The sequence below is a fragment of the Eurosta solidaginis genome, chromosome 2, assembly GCF_040869045.1.
Source record: "Eurosta solidaginis isolate ZX-2024a chromosome 2, ASM4086904v1, whole genome shotgun sequence".
Taxonomy (NCBI): Eukaryota; Metazoa; Arthropoda; class Insecta; order Diptera; family Tephritidae; genus Eurosta; species Eurosta solidaginis.
The window spans coordinates 117,912,633-117,931,603 of NC_090320.1; the positions used below are offsets into that span (position 1 = coordinate 117,912,633).

At 40.6% G+C, this 18,971-nt stretch overlaps 1 protein-coding gene across 1 annotated transcript in view; it reads left to right on the forward strand.

The window, feature by feature from the left end:
• The window catches only part of LOC137240184 (pescadillo homolog), a 274,081-nt gene that overhangs the window by 188,324 nt on the left and 66,786 nt on the right, over positions 1-18,971 (forward strand). Inside the window, exons 2-4 of the mRNA XM_067766124.1 lie at positions 3,693-3,926; positions 3,982-5,056; positions 5,112-5,239. Coding sequence (XP_067622225.1) covers positions 3,693-3,926; positions 3,982-5,056; positions 5,112-5,239 — 1,437 coding nt within the window. The remainder of the gene's footprint in view (positions 1-3,692; positions 3,927-3,981; positions 5,057-5,111; positions 5,240-18,971) is intronic.

Sequence of the window (18,971 nt, forward strand, 5' to 3'; positions counted from 1 at the left end):
TTTAGGAGAAGTTGCTTTGCCTTACTCTGATAATCTTCCTCTAGCCCCTCCGTCCATGCCATGATGTCATTTGAAAGATCAGTCTTGCTAGTTGAAACCTGTTCCTGGAGCTGTTCACAGTTAATAACTACTTCAGCCTCTTGGCATCTTCCCACTATAGCTCCTTTTGTCGGCTTGAGTGGTGACTTGAACTCATTGAGTACTCTTACCGGAATACGTCCATCTTGTTTTTTCATAGCCAGGGTTTTTCCTACAAGTATGTTTGGTGCTGATTTGTTTGCTGCTTCGACAACCCACAATTTGTTTGTCCCACAATCTCCATCAACCTTTGCCCAGATGACTGCTTCTGATTTTGCTGGTATTTGGTGACTTTCTTCCACCAGCACTCGTTTACTGCTATAGCCTTTCTCGTAGCCGAAATTAAGTGGCACATCCATGTTCTTATATCGCATCGTCTTGCTTTGCATGTCGATCTTGATGCCTTGGTCGATTAAGAAGTCCACTCCAATTATGATTTCATCAAAAATCTCTGCCACTATAAAATTGTGTAGTACCGTGACGTTCCCAATTGCTACTTCCCCAATTACCTGGGTGTCCTCTCCCATGGCTGTACGTAATCTTGCTCCAAGCAATGGTCTTATCTCCTTTTTCACTAAATCTGATCGAATGATGGAATGAGATGCACCCGTATCTACATCAGTGAACTTTCGTTTCCATCCACATGTCCTCCGACAGTAAGATTGCTTGACCGTCATCCAATTTGCGAGATAGGGATTATGGCACATTCAATTGCGGGACCCAGCTGTCGCCCCTTGCGGCTGAATCGCTTTAGTTTAACGATTGATTGGACTTGGGGATTTGCTCATCTCCTTCAGCTCTGCGTTTACGGCCACCCTCATTGCTGGAACTGTTAGGGTTGCTACTGCAATAACGTGCAATGTGCCCTGGCTTTCCACATTTAAAGCATTTGACGGCACCATCGTTTTTCTGCTGCGTTCCTTTTAATGCTTCCAAAATTGTGTCTACCGAGTTGTTGTTGTTGTTTTTGTAGCAATAAGGTTGCTCCCCGAAGGCTTTGGGGAGTGTTATCGATGTGATGGTCCTTTGTCGGATACAGATCCGGTACGCTCCGCTAACACAGCACCATTAAGGTGCTAGCCCGACCGTCTCGGGAACGATTTATGTGGCCACATTAAACCTTCAGGCCATTCGCTGCCTCCCCACCTGCAAGTTCTATCAGGAGCTTGGAGTCGCCAGAGCCTCGTCTGTTAGTGAAACAGGATTCGCCGCGGATAGGAGAGGTTGACAAATGGGTTTGGAAAAGCTATATATTGCGCTGGCAACCTGAAGGGTTGCGCTACACAGCCCCTTGAATCTGGTATTTTAGTCGCCTCTTACGACAGGCATACCTACCGCGGGTATATTCTGATCCCCTAACCCGCTGGGGTGTGTCTACCCAGTCTGACTTTTCTACTTCCACGCGATGAGCTTTGTATGCGGGCTTACTCAAAAGTGAGGCTGTTTCCTGACTCAGTGCATGCGATACCGTTTCAGGAAATGTTAGTTTTGCATTCGCGTATGTAGCCCGTTTCGTTTCCACATCTCGTATGCCATTTATGAAGCTCTGGATTTGTATCCTCTCGGTGTAATCCACAGGTGCGACCGCATTTGCTAGATGGGCCAGCCTTTCGACATCCGACGCAAACTCCTGCAAAGTCTTATTCACTTTTTGGTAGCGATTTTGCAACTCAATTTGATATATTTGTTTCATATGCTCGCTTTCGTAACGTCTCCCGACAGCGGCCAGCAATGCTTCATAACTGTTCCGTCCGTACTCTTCAATGCCACGAACAGTGCAGCAACTTTATCTTCAGCATTCCAGTTGTTCCCTGCTGATGTCTTCTCAAATTGAAGCTTAAAGACCTGGAAAGAACAGAGCCGTCAAAAGATGGAGTTTTTACCTTCGGGTTGCTCGCTGGAAAAGCTGGGCGATTTAGTTGTCCTTTTAAATCATCGACTTCTGCCTGGAATTGAGCCATTTTTGCATCCTTCGCTTCCAGTTTTGATGATACCTGTTCCAAAATTTGTGCCGACATTTCAGATATACGTGCCTCTTGCGCTTCCAGTTGAGACGCCATATATCTCTTTTGGTCTTCCAGTGGAGCTGACATTTGCGAAGTCATTTCTGAAATACTTGGATGTTATACGTGTCTCCTGGGATTCCAGATGGGATACAATATACGTCTTCTGTTCTTCCAGTTGAGATGGCATATATGTCTTCTGTTCTGCCAGTTGAGATTACACTGTCGAGGTTTGAGCAGATGTTACAGCCAAAATCGTGTTCAAGTCTGTGCTCGTAACTTTTTGCGATGTTTCCTTTTTCTCTTCAATTTTTGTTGTTGATTCTTCCACATCAGGATAAAAGACATACTCGTCCACATTAATTCCTTCCAACTCCATTACCTCTCGTAGCCGTCCTTGAAGTTCGATCTTATTGCCGTTTGTATTCAATCCACGGTTCTCCAAGTCCTTTTTCAGTTGCTGGATCCTTAATTCACTTAACTTTGCCATGTCCAAGTTCTATTCGAAATCTTCAGAATTTATTCAACAATTTCTCTTCTGACACCAATTGTAACGAATTTAGGGAAACTCCGCTTATTTTACACCTTCTACTAACGTTCGTATCGCTAAATTATTCAATAAATAACTCCAATATTCAATAATGCAAAATGGTCTTTATTAGATTACTTTGAAAATACTTCACAATAACACTTATAATTCGCAACTGATATCGTGCTTAAATCAAACTGATTAGATTACTCAGCTTTCGCTGCTTTTATACTCTTTGCCCAAATGTCTAAACGTTTCTTCTGCTATAATTTTCTATTTGGTTACCAGCTATAAACTACAGATGCACGTTTATAGCCTCTCGCATAGCCATATGCGCGTGTATATGTGAGTAAGACTTCCACCGATGATTGCATACTTTTGTGAGTTTCTCAGATATATGCATGTGAATTTGTAGTTTATAGTCTCTAGCAGGTTAGGTTAGCATAGCCATATGCGTGTGTATATGTGAGAACTACTTCGCTGATGATTGAGTGAGTATCTCTCCGCTGCTTGTATGTACATATTTGTATACATAATGATTGATTTGTTTATGTACATACAAGTGACTGCTTAGAATCGGCTTAGAGATGATAGTATCCCTTAGTGTTGCTAATATTCATCACAATATTTTATATTTTTTTCCACCCTTTGGGTCTCTATCTCGTTCCGTGATTACTTTTATAACTAATCAATGGCTTTTTGCCACTTTTAAAACCAAATCTAGTGGAGCCAAATTATATGCATCCATTCCGATTCGCACTCATTTATTTGAGAAATGATTCTAATACAAAATGAAAGACTTGATGTCATGCCCAATATTTGCTGATGGGCAAATGGACAAATTATATCCACGCAAAACACCTTTCTGCACGGATTTCAGTATGTGTACAACAAAATTTGGCAAAATACAATAAGATCACAATTTGCACCGCTTATTGCTTATTTATTTTGACAGAAATAAAGTTTTCGATTTCGGAGTACCTTAAAATGAGTCTTTTGATTTTTGATACAAATTAGGTGGTGTTCCGTCTTGTTAATAATTATCATAATTTCAATAACAAATTTATATATATATATTGCAGTACCAATCTGGTGAAGCTGCGCAATATATTACGCGTCGCGCAGCATTGCGGAAGTTACAATTATCATTAAATGATTTTCGTCGCCTATGTATATTAAAGGGGGTGTATCCCCGGGAGCCAAAGCATCGTAGGAGGGCTCAGAAAGGGTCATCTGATCTAAAGATCCTATACCACGCTAAGGACATACGATTTTTATTCCATGAACCCATAGTTTGGACGCTTCGCGATTATAAAGTAAAGTTACTTCTCTTTTTTAGTTCACTCAATATTTATACTAATTTTTAAACAGATTTTTGCTAAGAAAACAGGGCGAGACCGAGCTGTGAAAGATTTTCGAAATTTAAAACGCCGACTTTCCATTTTTCCGGAGTTAAGGATTGACCATATTGTCAAAGAGCGTTATCCCACATTTATAGACGCAATCAAAGATCTTGATGATTGTTTGACGCTATTATTTTTATTTAGTTCATTTCCGTCGTTGCATTCAATTCCACGTGATCAATCGTTTCTATGTCGTCGTCTTACTACGGAATTCTTACATTACATTATAGGCACGAAGTCGCTACGAAATGTGTTTATTTCCATTAAGGGGTTTTATTTTCAAGCAGATATAAAGGGACAAAAAGTTTCCTGGATAATGCCACATAATTACCCGTTCAAACCACACTCTAAAGCTGAAGTTGATTTCAAACTGATGTCCATTTTTGTAGAGTTTTACACCGCAATGCTCGGATTTGTGAATTACCGCCTATTTAATAGCAATGGGTATACATATCCTCCTAACTTTGGAATAGAAAAATCGGAATATAATTATAAAAATGAGATGACATATATGTCAGACCGTATTGCCGCATTAAACATCGATTTTTTTATAACTGGAAACGAGGCTGATGAAGAAAAAGATGTGAAATTTTTGGAGCAAGACCAAAAATCAAAACGGATGATAAAAATGAGAACCGAGAAAGAGGAACTTAACCGCTTGTTAACGCTTTTCAAAGGCTTGAAGTTCTTCATTAGTAGGGAAGTGCCACGCGAACCTCTAGTTATTTTAATAAGGTCCTTTGGAGGAAAAGTCTCGTGGGATTCGTCCATATTTGGTGGTGCTACGTATGATGAAAATGACGACACAATTACGCATCAAATTGCTGAAAGATTTGTTAAAGCTGACCAATTTATATCGCGAGACTATATTCAGCCGCAATGGATTTTTGATAGTGTTAATCGGCGATGTTTACTTCCCACCAATAACTATTTTGTGGGCGTATCACTACCTCCACATTTGTCGCCATTTGTCGACTTGAATCAAGACCTCTCACCTGAACAGCGGTTCGAAAAAAGTTACATGTCTACTGCTATTGAAAAGGGTTAGTTTCTAATATATGTTATTTTAAACAACGATTATAATACTTATATTTTCAGAAAAAAATTTTGATAAAAATATAAGCAAAGGAACTTCAAACACTAATCTCATGAATGAAGAGCAGTTGGAAATTGCTTATATGCAAGAAAGATCAGGACAGGAGAAACAAGATAATGTTAAATATGAGGTAAGAAAAACTTGAAATATACAGCAGCTAAATCCGGTAGGAACGTGGTTAAACCGTGTTCAAACACGCCAGATTTTGTTTCGAAACACGTTGCTTGATCAAGAGGGTCCAAAAAGGAGAGGATGGTAGTGGTAATATTTTGCAATAATTTCTTAAATTGATAGATCTTTTGACATTGTTTTATTTCACATCGTAGCTCGTTGTATTCTCTCAATCCCTCGTAGTATATATTGTTTTGAACAATTTACAGCTGTCCAACGAAAGTTTTTTCTATTATTTTAGCCGGGAGGGCCCTTACTGCTTTTAAAGTATGAAAATACTTAGTTCACTTAATAGTTTGGGAAAATTTAAAAAAACGTGAAATAACGACGGACAAAGCGGCGTCTTTTTGGAGTATACCTTGTAAATCTCTTCAAAACCTTTTCTCTGAAAAGTGAGATTCTAATCTGCACTCCTATACGGTCTATGAACTTTGTTTTTATCAAATTTACTCATTTTCTCGTATTCTAAATAAAAAATCCTTGTGAGTTTTTTCACACCTCCCTTTCCTCTTGTTCTGAACAATGTTCGAAAAAGGGAAAATCGGTTAATGGAGATAAGTAGGTATTGTGAATGTGAGAGTCGGGAAAGAACCAATCTCAGACGGCGATACTCTTCTCAGTGTGTCACGTGCAGAAGATGGTTGCGTCGTTAGGGATGTTCTGAGCTAGAACCCAACATTCGTCGAACACAAAATTTCTGCAAAACTTTTCTGGCTCCAGCAGCAGCATTTTTGAAAATGTATAATTTACAAGCTATTTTATATTCAGTCCAATTCTGCCATTTTTTATGAGTTTATTCACATGTTGAATTAAAGGGAATGCATCAAAATAGTTAAAGTTTACTGTTTCTTATACAAAAAAACATTAATTTGTACAAATTTGTGCTAAAATACATTAACATTCTACCACAAAACTCATTGTTACAGTCCAAAAGTATATAAATAAGCAACGGAAGAGTTCTTAGCAAATTTGATGCAGTCATCCAGAAATTGCGCACTGATTTTTTAAGCAGGCATTTTCAAAAATGCTGCTGCCGGCGCAGCGGCGGCGGCGTCCGGCGCGTTACTATATTTTCTACTCGTTTAAAAGACTGTTTAGGCCATTTATTGCTCATGTCGAAAATTGGTCGGATATGGTAGAAAGTGGTATCAACGGATGCGCATCACTACCAGTTATAAGAAACTAATTGCGAAATTTAACTCTTTCTAACTGTTCAAAAGTTATTTAAAAAAACAGGTGCTTTCGATGTCAGCTTAACACGGACTTTGCATCACCCAATTCACCAAAACACTAAAAAAAAGTTATATAATAAATTTATATGCTCAATTTGCATATTTCAAAAAATTAATAATGAACAATGATTTCAAATAAAATGACCCAAAGCGAACATGTTTTCAAATTGTCCTCAAGTTGTTAAAAAAGCAAACTACCCAAAAAAGGTGCCGATTTTTAAAAAAACGTATATTGCGATTGGCCGAAAGAATAAGCGAAATCAGTGATGCAAAATCCTTTATCCTTAATCCTGATTCTTACCTCATACGTAAGTTCAGGATATATTTACGTATGAGAAGGGTTTGAAAAATCACTTGGGCTTAAATTCAAACATCTGTTTATTTGCGAAACTATACAATAGCGTCTGAAATGTAAATTTTGATTTTCACACTTCATCCTTCAACACCCAAGTCTCCCGGGTTGACATTTCCTAAAGTTGGCGGCCCTATCCAAAACTATTCCCGTGGAGTGAATCACATTGATTATAGCTTATAAACCAAGTTTAGATATAACCTACTCACATATATTTACCAGGTGAGGCTTTGTACTTCGCAAAAACACTCAAAGTGGCAAAGCAAAAGCTTTCGCAAGACGTCGAACTAATGACCGAGTGTGCTACTACCCTAACGTAGTGGACAGTCGAACTAGTCTCAAAACTGAAGGTACGCGGTCATCCATAATGAGCTCTTATATCATAAGGCCGGAAAACAGCAGTTAACATCTTTCAACTTGAAATCGCTCGACTCTCATTCTAAAATATCGTTTTGATTTAACGATGCCTATTGAAATCAATGTTGTGAACACAAACGTCTGCAAACTTTGGTCTACATTTTAAAAATTTTATCCAGGGTCCTAAAATTTTAATTATGTAGATGCGCCGAGCATTATACGATTTTCACCCATTACGCAATGACATCCATTTATACTGCTTATGATTTCGAGGGCGGCATCCTTGGCCGAATTGTCACTCCCTAAGGTTTCAAGGTGTTTCTCTGGTGTAGCTCGGCAGCATAGCGCGACAAAAACATCCGTTAGAAAGTGTTCGGAGCTACAGCTAGAGCTTCTAGGAAAGTGACGTCGAGGAAGGTATGAGTTCGAAGTCCCATTCCTAAAGCTTCTGTTTTGGCATATGGTGAGAGATTCAGGAAGCGTGGTAGCGACTGGTGGTCGGTATTGCTACTGTTCGCACATCCGGAATTGTAGCTATTAAAAACAGCGGAAGAAACTGGAGGCACCCAGTGCCATGAGAGTCATGAGTAGTAATAGACCATTATAGCAACCGTAAGTCGCCTTTGTGCGTGAACGCCAAGGAGCCACAAATGATTTAAAGAAACTGTGTTCACCACGATTATTAGGAGTTAACCCCAGGTGAAACTACGCTTTGCACGAGATCTCTATTTCTTTTCAGCAGACGCAGCAGTACCAATTCCAAAGACCGGGGTAAGGTTTGAAGCCTCTCTGGAGTAAGTGAACGAGGGACAATCCCTCCGCACGGAGCTACTCCTGAAATATTATCCTGTGAGATTTTGAGGCAAAAACCCCGGATCTTTCCGAAATGGCCAAAACGTTGATTTCCTTAAATACATACAAACAAAACCTTTCCTAAATATTATTTTTTTAAATAGAAAAATTTAGCTTTTTAAAGTAAAAACACCGGCCTACGCCGGCGCGCCGCCCACACCGCCGACGCCGGTATATAATAGAGCCTACACCGCCGCCGCCGATAAAGTGGTCGGCGCAAACCTCTACTGGAGACACAAAAGATTTGCAGAAATTTCCTGTTCGGCGAATGTTTGGTTCTAGCCCAGAACATCCATCCAGAGTATGGCCGTCTGAGATTGATTATTTACCTACTTGTGCAGCAGAACCATATCCAAGGGCCGGCGTTGGCTTCAATCCCCTCTCGGAACAGGAGAGAAGGAGCTGCTCCGAAGATGAAACACCTCAGTCGGGATTGGGAGGGCAGCGAAAGATTATCTGTGGCCCCTATTATGAGACAAATCCGATATTCGACTGTGGTCGAAAGAGCTGATCTAACACATTGTCAATCGTTATTATGATGCCCATTCAATCAAGACTAGGGTTATCGTAACGAAAACCGTTATTGTTCAATAATTCGAAATATTCTACCGTTCAGAAGAGCACATTTTTATTAGCTGTCAAATAAAAAAATAAATAAATAAACAAATGCAGAATTATTCATTGCGTCCAAGAAAGTAAATAGAAGTTCGACTACGACGGAAATGTGGTTTACTGATTCGTCAGTTGAAGAGGTAAGTTTACTAGAACTGGCCAGAAGTAGAAAAAGGTTGAAAAGGCATGTTTTTTAATGTTCATCAATTATACATTTTGTTTATAGATTTATGCAATGGACTTGCTGTCTAGTACAAATTAACTGCTGCAGCAATGCACAAGAGCCAAGTCTAGACAAAATATCCATCGCCTTCGGCGATAAAGTGCTGTCGGATCCGAAAAATTGCGCAAGCGCTTTCTGTCGAAAATATGCAATGCATTCTATGGTTGAAAAACCCAAAAAAAAAAATTGGCAAAGAGGGATTAAATTATCTAGCGCATGTCCTCAACCTGTCCCTTACACCTTCGTCATGCCCAAAAAATGGAAAATGGCCAAGGTGGTCCCGCTACTAAAGCCTGGGAAACCAGCTAACGTAGGTGAGTCATATCGTCCGATATCTCTCCTATCGCCATAGCCAAGACATTTCAAGCCATTGAGCCCCCCTATTTCACTGAAAATTTGCGTCCTGCCAATCATCAGCTTGACTTTCAAAAACTACATAGCAATACCACCGCGTTAAACGCCATTAACACACTCAAAAGCTTTTGATACAGTCAACCACGTCACGTTACTGTAAAACTTGGAAGGGTTCTGCCCTCCTCCAAGTCTCCAAAGGTGGACCGCAAATTATCTGTCTGGTCGGGCAGCCTCGGTGCAATTCAGGAACACAACATCTAAACCCAGAAGAATCAAACGGGGGTACCACAGAGTAGTGTCCTATCCCCGTTTTTGTTTAACTGCTACATGTAGAAGCTACCTTCGCTACCAGAAGAAGTTATCATTGTATCATACGCCGATGACTGCACAATAATGGTCACAGGTCCAGACCCACACATCGATGATCTTATTAATCAAATAAACAGCTATCTCCAGCATGGCGTCCGCCGTGGTGTGATGGTAGTGTGCTCCGCCTACCACACCAAAGATCCTGGGTTCATGCCCGGGCAAAGCAACATCAAAATTTTAGAAACAAGTTTTTTCAATTAGAAGAAAATTTTTCTAAGCGAGGTCGCCCCTCGTGTGTTTTGCAAGCACTCCGAGTGTATTTCTGTCATGAAAAACTCTCAGTGAAAAATTATCTACCTTGCAGATGCCGTTCGGAGTCGGCATAAAACAAGTAGGTCCCGTCCCGTCAATTTGTAGAACAAATGTAAAGGAGCACGACGCAAATTGGAAGAGAACCTCTCTTCGGAGGTTATCGCGCCTTACATTTATTTGCTTTTTATCTCCAGCCCTCAGTGATATCCGCAAACGGCGTCGAACCTCTATGACAGGAATTGCCCGGCGAACCCATTTCTAAAATACCAAGAGCTCGAAAAAGAGGGACGCACCCTCGCCAGGGTAGGGGATGTGGGTACTGTAACAGGTTAATCTCCTACCTATCCACAAGCAACCCCGGCATACGTAAAGCATGTACTGTTTGCAGTATGTCTCCACATGACACCAACGATCTCTTCAATTGGAATGTGGAACCAACGCCTCTTACACCTGTTGAAACAGCACGTTTCCTTGGACTCCCGTTAAAGGATATTGACGACAAACTTTCACCTACGTCTATTTTTTGACACGGACTTTTCCGATCACAAAAAAAATAACTATTAAAATAAGTCCCTGCGACTACCGGAGTTTACAAGAAATTTATAGCAATTAGGAAAATGGTTAAAAATGGGGTATTCCATAATAAAAAGTATTAACGAAATTTTACAAAAAGTGTATCAAAACCGCAACCATGGTTGGAAAAATAATAGAATAGAGATCAAAGCAGGGTTAGTTTGCAATGACGCATTGCATGCAACAATATCAAACATGTTTCGTTTGTTTCTATTATTATTTTTTCCTGCCTAAATATTGACTCGTCACTTTTTCGCGCAGAAAATAACAACAACTACTGGAATATTATGTCTTGCCACAGAAAAATGATTAACAGGGTGAATCGATCCAATTAAAGATGTATTCCTTAAAAAAATATTACATCAATAATTAAATATTTGTGAATAGGTTCAAGCATAAGAATTAAAATTTTTTCTCGGTCACCGTCTTTTTTAACTCCGTATACTCCTCCGACTCGAAGCACGGTGACTCCAGACATACGTCTATGGCTCTGTCATTCGTCTGTATTTCGTCCATGCGCATTCGTGAGAGTGTGTCGGGAACCACGTTTTGCGCACCTTTTCGATGTTGGATATCGAAATCATAACCCTAGAGCTTCAAACTCCACCTTGCCAACCTCCCAGAAAGGTCTTTCTGATTCATGAGCCATTTGAGGCTGGCATGATCAGTTATGATGGTGAACGGGGTTCCCTCCACGTAAGGTCGGAATCTCTTCACACTCACGATCGCGGCGTAGCATTCCAGTTCGGTGATGCTATAGTTCTTCTGCGCCTTATTTAATTTTGCCGAAACGTAGGCAATCGGTCTTTCGTTCTGGTCATCGTCTAGTTGGAACAAAACCCCTCCCACTCCGTCAGTTGATGCATCACATTGAATATAAAAGCGACGACTAAAGTCAGGATGGGTGAGCACCGGTGCAGAAACCAAACTCTGCTTCAATATTTCAAATGATTTTATTGCTTCGTCCGTCATGGTAAATTTCTTAATTTTGTCCTTTTTGAGGCAGTCGTGCAGCGGAGCTGCAATAGTCGCATAGTCCTGTATGAAACGTCGGTACCAGCCCGACATACCCAGGAACCGTCGTAGTTGCTTCGGGGTTTTCGGAACTGGAAAGTCCCTCACAGCTACCACTTTGTTGGCGTCCGTTCTAGTACACCCATCCCCGACTACGTATCCTAAGTAGCGAACCTCTTTAAAACAAAACTTGCTTTTTTCTACGTTAATTGTTAACTTAGCCTCGCGAAGACACCGAGCGACCTTTTCCAATAAACACATATGGGACTCGAAATCTACAGAACAAACTAATAAATCATCTAAGTAAACAAATACACATTCACGTAAAGCGGCCGGAATGACCTTGTCCATGAGACGACACATTCGTTGTGCTGCATTGCACAACCCGAAAGGCATAACCGTGAATTGGTATAAGGGTCGGCCAGGGACAGTAAAAGCAGTCTTTTCTCTTGACTTCCTCTCCAGAGGAATCTGCCAGAAAGCGTCCTTTAAATCTATGGCGGAGATAAACCTGGTATTTTGTAGTCGGCTGAGGATTCCATCAATGTGGGGTAAGGGTAGGCATCCTTAATTGTTCGTTCGTTGACTTTGCGAGCGTCCAGGCACAAGCAGTTTTTCGTCCCTTTTATTACCAGCGATACCGGCGAATTCCAGCTGCTGTTGGACTCCTCGATGACTCACATGTCCAACATTCGATCTAGCTCTGCGTATATGAGTTTTTGAATGGCTGGTGAAATAGGGTAATGGCGCTGCTTTACTGGCAGTTTCTCGTCAACCACCTCGATGACGTGTTCCTCCTTATCTGTTTGGCCTAACCCTAATACCGCGAAGGACGGGAATTGGGCTTTTACACGCTCCAACCTATTATTTTGCTCCGGCGTTAAAACGTGCTGCACAGCATCGAAAGACAAGTCACCCTCGGCGGGCACGAGCTCCGCCACACTGGCACCATTCACACTACCACTCACACCCTTACTCACAACACTCATACCGAAAGCCTGCCAAAAATCTATCCCAAAATATACTTCCTGTTGCAGATCAGGAACTATCAAAAATTCTAGTTCCCTGGTCGTATTATCCCACTCGACTGGTAACTTTATGACCCCTACCACGGCGGTTTCCTCCCCGTTCGCGGTTCGGATATTTTGGCCCCTGATTGGCACAATCAAGGCCTCTTTACCGCACAGGAGTGCCGCTGAGCCTTTCCCTAAACAGCTGGCACTCGCCCTTGAGTCCAAGAGAGCTAAAACTTCCCTACCTCCTATCGCGGTTTTGGCGAAAAATCTATTGTCACCTTTTACAATGACAATTGTCGCGACAATTTTGCTGCGCAACTTCTTAAAATATCTCTATTTCTCCCTCATCTTATGAATCTTCTCAAAATTTCTCTTTTTCCTATTAGTACTTATGGTTTCACAAAATATCCTCCTTCTTGCTTCTTCATACTCTATCTTTCTTTGGTGTAAACTCTTTACTTCGCGTTTTTCCACCGTCCCTTGTGGTTTCCTAACCTCCTCTCTGTTCTATTTCTTCTTTCTTGAAAATTTTTAATTCAGGTCTGCCTGGTTGCCTAACTCCTGGCTGGAGTCCCCGATCAACTCCGCCAGCCTCGGGTTTCCCTGTTTGGGCTTAAACACGCAAAAGGACGAATCACTTCCACACGCAAAACAAACCATATTGTGGAACGAGGACGAACATTTCTTTGGTTTTTGTGCTTCTGCCGGGTTTTTCACAAAGTGATCCACCGGCATACCGCACGAAAAACACAACATCAAGTGGAAGGGTGATGCGCAAAAGGAATTGACGGTAGAGTTGGACACGGAAGGACTAACAGAAGGACGAACACTATTGGGATTGGCTGTGGTTTGGTGTTGGGGTAAGGATTGGGATTGGTGTTGGGGTGGGCGCTGAGGCTTCCTATCAAAAGCTTCTAACTTCCTCTCTCCCAGTATATCGGGCTGTTCGAACCCTATCTCATTAACTGGTCTGGACCGGTTCTTATTTTCCCTAATGAGTTTTTCCGCTCTCTTACACTCAGCTTTGAGCTCCACCAACGAGTCCATTTTAATGGCGAAGGTCAGGTTGGCTAGGTACGGTTTAAGATTTCCCCTAATTATGCCAACCAATTCCCTCTCAGGGACTCTCTTCCGCAAACGGAACGTCAGGTTGTGGACTTCGCTATAAAAGTCGTCGAAAGCTTCTGCGGGCTGCTGTTTTCGTTCCATTATTTCACGGATTATTTCATAGTCGGATTCGGCGGACTTGAAGTGACTTAGCAGTTCTGCTTTCAGACCAAAATACCCAAAATCGGGATAATCGGAATGGTCTTCGAGCACCTGCCAATACCACTTCAAGGCACCGCCGGAAACCAGACAATGAAAGTCCGTGAATAACTGGTAGTAGGAGATGTTGTGTTGTTCCCGCATTATCTCTACCCAGAATACGAAGCTTTCGACGCTCATTCCCTTGTTTGTCCCATCGAATTTGATGTTCCACTTGTCCAAATCCAATTTTTGCCACCTTGGAGGGTTACCACCGTCTCGCTCGGCAGTCCCATTGGTATTCGGCGTACCGTCACGAGCAGTAGTTTCCCCCTCTGGTTTTGAGGTTGTGGCGTGGATGCCACAGCGGACCGATGTCCCACCGCGTGACTGGATGCCTCCATATCTGCCACACGACCACCAAGATGATCGACGTTGGTCTTGATGCTCCGCACTTCACCCGCCATTTGCACCACCAAATCTTGTTGTTGCACCATCATCGCCATCATGCGGCTCAGCTGTTCAACATTGGATGTGTGCTCTCTGGCGTCGGTGCGATGAGCATTTAGGCCGCCGTGAACCATTGCTGGTGCGTTTCGCGAATGAACCCCCCTGTGCACCCACGTTCTCGCTATCGGACATTTGGCACACCAAATCTATTTTCTGCGAGAAGTTCAAACTGTCCCCTGTCTCGTTAAACGACACTCCGTTCGCGAAAGAGACCCTAAGCGGACGTTCAGGGCCAAACGATCCGAAAAAGTCGACGGCCCTGAGAATACCAGTGTCGATTTGATTGAACACGGAACCGGCGATCTGGTGTTCCAGGCCTCGCGCATGGCTCCTAGTTAAGCACCTATTAGGATCTAAGATCCCCAATCCCCCAAAAGGTCTTTCGTCGGTATGTTTGCCCTGGTCTTGGTCAGACATTCACTGTCTGCAGCAGCAAAAAGACGTTTAAGCAAAAGTCCAAACGAGAAAAGAAAAAAAAAAGGTCAAGACTCAAAATTTTACGTGTAATGGATCCAAGGAAAGTAAAACCCCACAACTAACCGAGTAACAAGCGATAAAAATATGAAAAAGATATGTTAATCTATATATTTTGATGTTAGGTGATAGAAGAATGAACAAAATTTAGCAAGAAAAAAAAATTTATATATAAATAAGTTATTTGTTGTAAATAATGTGTGTTAATAAATGGATGTGTATTTCAAATATGTGTGAATGTGTGTAAAAATCCAGGCAATGTGTATATGTGTGTATCTTAGAGATAAGAAAGAATTCAGTGAATTGCCTTAAATGTCTATGAACCCAAAACCAAAAATGAAAACTTAAATATTTTTCTGTTTGTCGAATAACTAAATATATAAGCAATGTATTGAGGTTGTATGCATGGACAGGGGGTATAAAAAAACCTATCGAAAACCCTATGATTGAAAATTGCAAAATAAACAAAATTAATACAGGGAATAACAGGCAATGCCTGTATGTATAAGACGTGTAAGAAAATTCAATGCTAAGGATGTGTGTGTAAGTATGTATGTGTGTATGTGAGAAAAATAACAATTTTCACTATAAATTAAATATATAAAAATTCAAATGCAATATACAAAAATGGCTACTTAAAACCAAGATGGAAATAAGAAGGAAAAAAATTAAAAAAAATTCAACCACAAAAAAAAGCTTGAAGGATATAAAAAAAAAACTACTAAACGGGAACTGAACTATTTTTGATAATAATCTTAGTGGTTGGAAAATAGTCAACAACAAACATTTTTTTTTTTTTTATAAAAGGCAGGAATTTAGAAATATCAAACATAAAGTTTGGATATGAGTTGAACCTGAATTATAATATATGTATAAGTCTTGGCGTGGTTGGTGCTGCCTTGGCGAAGGTTCAGTGAAGGCGGTATGTTCGTCCGTATCTAATTACTGTCAAGTCAGTTTTCGTGCTGTCCGTGGAAGTGTGGCACATCACGCTCAAGAGCTAGTTTCTAAGAGTGGATGCCACACCTCCTTTCCTAACTATCGTGGCGACGACTGTAAACCTCACTTACCGGCAGTGCTGGACTCCCGGTAAGGTAGCTTAAACAGCTCGCCACGACCTTCTGCTAACGTCCGTCTTTTGGCTGAGTGTCATACCAGGTACCACTTAGTCCAGTTGTAAAAACCAAAAGAAGGAACCCTGGCATGAATACTCAGCCACTCCCTATACCTTTGTCATGACGACACTTGTCGACCAGGCGAGCCCAATCGGCGTTGCCATCATGACGGTCCCTGTTCTGTCAAAAGACGGAAATAGGGATTGGGTTTGGATGGAACATGGGATAAAAAAAGGAAGCAAATCTAGAAGAAAAGTGGGAAGATTAAAGAATAGTGAAAAATAGAGGTTACTTGAAAAAATGTGGGAAATAAAAAAGATTATCGGGCTATTATCGTTGGAAATACAAGAGCTAAAAACTGGACGCAAATATTGGAAACAAAACAAAAATAAAAGCGGAACTTGAAGGATTAATGGAAAATAAAAAACTGCCAAGCAAACTATAAATTTAAAAATGATTTGCAAAAAAAAACAAAAAAAAAAATATGGAAAGACTAAAAACTAAAAAGATTACCGGGCTATTAACGTTGAGCGCCATTGTTACGTGGCTGACTGTTTGGGTGGCGAGGGGCGGCGGCAAGCAGGTATGCTTGCGGGCCCAGGCTAGCTCGTCGTCTTGGGCGGGGCATTTCACCACCGTCCTCACCCGCAGCCACATGAACAAAAAGGGTTCATACCTGCATATGTATAGGAAAGGAAGGAGAAAGAGCTGAAAAAGATGGAAACATACGTGAGGGGCAGAGTTAAAAGGGGTAAAGATGAAGGCCTGTCCTGTCAGGTGGAGTCTACCCTCCCTCTGCAGTGCAACTTGCACCGCACCGTGGGCACTGTGCTGACTCCTATCTACTTACAGTGCCCCCAAACCCGACACTGGTCTGTCCTCTGTCAATCGGTCATTTTCCCTAAACACTCACCTTCACCTTACCTTGCCACGCACAAGCGCAGCACCAACACCAAATATTGTCAACCTAACCCTGCATAATGAATATATTCAAATTTCATCCAAACATAATTCTTATAATTTATTTACAAATTTCTTGGTTTACAAATTAGCACCACCCTACTACTAGTTCAATGATTTATAAAAAAAAAAGAGAACTTTAAAGTCAGAGTTTAATACAAAATACTGTGACAATGATTTCAAAAGGCTTAGCTACTAGGATCACTTCCAAAGTTTCTATTTACTCAAAAATAAAATTTAAAAAAAAATGCTTAAATTTAATGCTAAACTTTATTGCTAATTAAAATTGCAAATTCAATTCAATCGATTCTGAATTCAATTCAATACAAAATACTTACGACTAATAGACCAAGTGTCTGAACTCAAATAGAATAAAATTAAAACTTTTAGGGCAATCCTAATGCAATATTATTAATAGGAGCTAATTCTAAATCCTCAAGATACAAATTCAAACAAAATAAAATAAGAGAGCGAACAAAAAAATTCAAGTACCCTAATCCCTGACCTATCGCAACCGCTCAAGTAAACATAAGATCAATTATGTACACAGCAAAAGTAGGTCATCAAAGTAAAAGAATTTATGTGTATATGAAAACAAAAGGTATGTATGTAATTGCAAATGTACGTTTGTGCCGTTTTTCATGCATGTATATATGTTCGTTGCAATCTGTTTTCTTTTTCTGGTTTGCTAATTTCTGCTCTATTTTTGCAAGAGCAGGAATCTGTGCTAACACATGTACATACAACTAAACAGGTGTATGTTGATAAATTTTAATATGTCACTCAAAACACTCACCAAGTTACTCTTCTTATCCAACGGCGCCGCTGCAGGTGAGTAGCTGAAACAAAAAAAAAACTCAAACATACATATATACCTATGACCACAATCAAGGTAGCCACCCTCAAACACTCAGCCAAGATCGCACGCTGGTGATCTTTGATAATGAGTGCTTTGGTAGTATCAAAGCTGCCCGCGTGATGGTAAAACGCAAACATTAAAAAATGTGTAATCAAAAAAAATGTTCTTGGTGCTGAAAGCACACTGTGCATATACACCCTCGGGGTGTGATGTTGCAATTGATTTTGCCAATAATAATAGAAGTAAGTACAAAAAAATATAAAAGAAAAATGGCAAAAATTCGAAAATCCTAATTTGGTGCTACCATAGGTAGCAGAAACCATATGCAAAAGAAAAATGTGTATATGGTAGAAAGTGGGGGTATAAAAATACCAAGAAAATTAAGTGTCAAACTGAAGTAGAAAAATTAAAAAAAGGAGAAGGAAACGGAGAGACAAAAAGAGAAAAAAAGGTGGAGGCAAAAGTGCTCCGACTAACTTATAAAATATGGAGTTATGGTAAAACTCAAAAATTATATGTTCGAAAAAAAATGCTTGGCCCCAGAAATGAACTAACCCTTTCTTCCGTTCCCAATCAAAATTATGACAATTATAACAGTATTTAAATAAACGTAATAATAAATTCAAAATATGTAAAATTCATAATGTCACTATACATGTTGTTGGAAAAGCTCCTCCCTCCGCCGATGTTTGTGTTGCCAAAGTATGTGAACTAGCCCCAAAAATTTTAAAAATGTTGTTACCAGCTTTGTTGTGGTTGTTGCTAGTGTTTTCCTCTATTGTCTGCTTTGCCAAAAATCGTCTTGTATTTTTATTTTTTTTTTTTGTGTATGGTGTAGTGGCTGTTGTTGTTGCGGCCCAATGCCGCCGGTGAAAATTGATATCGATGTTGACAATTTTTATTGTGTTTTTGAAGAATTTGTACGAAGTATTTGTTGTTGTTGTTGGTGTGCGCCACCAATTTAAAATTGTAGTGTAGTGCATGGTAGTTGGTGCCGAGATGGCTATGGTTGTTGTTGTTGCGGCCCAATGCAGCCGGAGAAAATTGCTATACTCAAAGTTGCCAATTTCTTGTAGTTGTTGTTGAGCGGTATATCGCCAATGTAATATTGTTGTTGTTGGGCGTTACGCTGCTAATATAAAAAATATTCTGTTGTGCTTGTTGCGGCCGTACGTTGCCATTAAAAAGTGCTGTAGTGGTTGTTGTTGTGGCGGTATCTTGCTGATACCATATGTGACTTTTGTATGCGTTTTGCCCCGTCTAAGCGGGCAAACGGGTGGTGTTGTTGTAGGCGTGCCGTGCCGTCGGTTTAGAAGGTGATG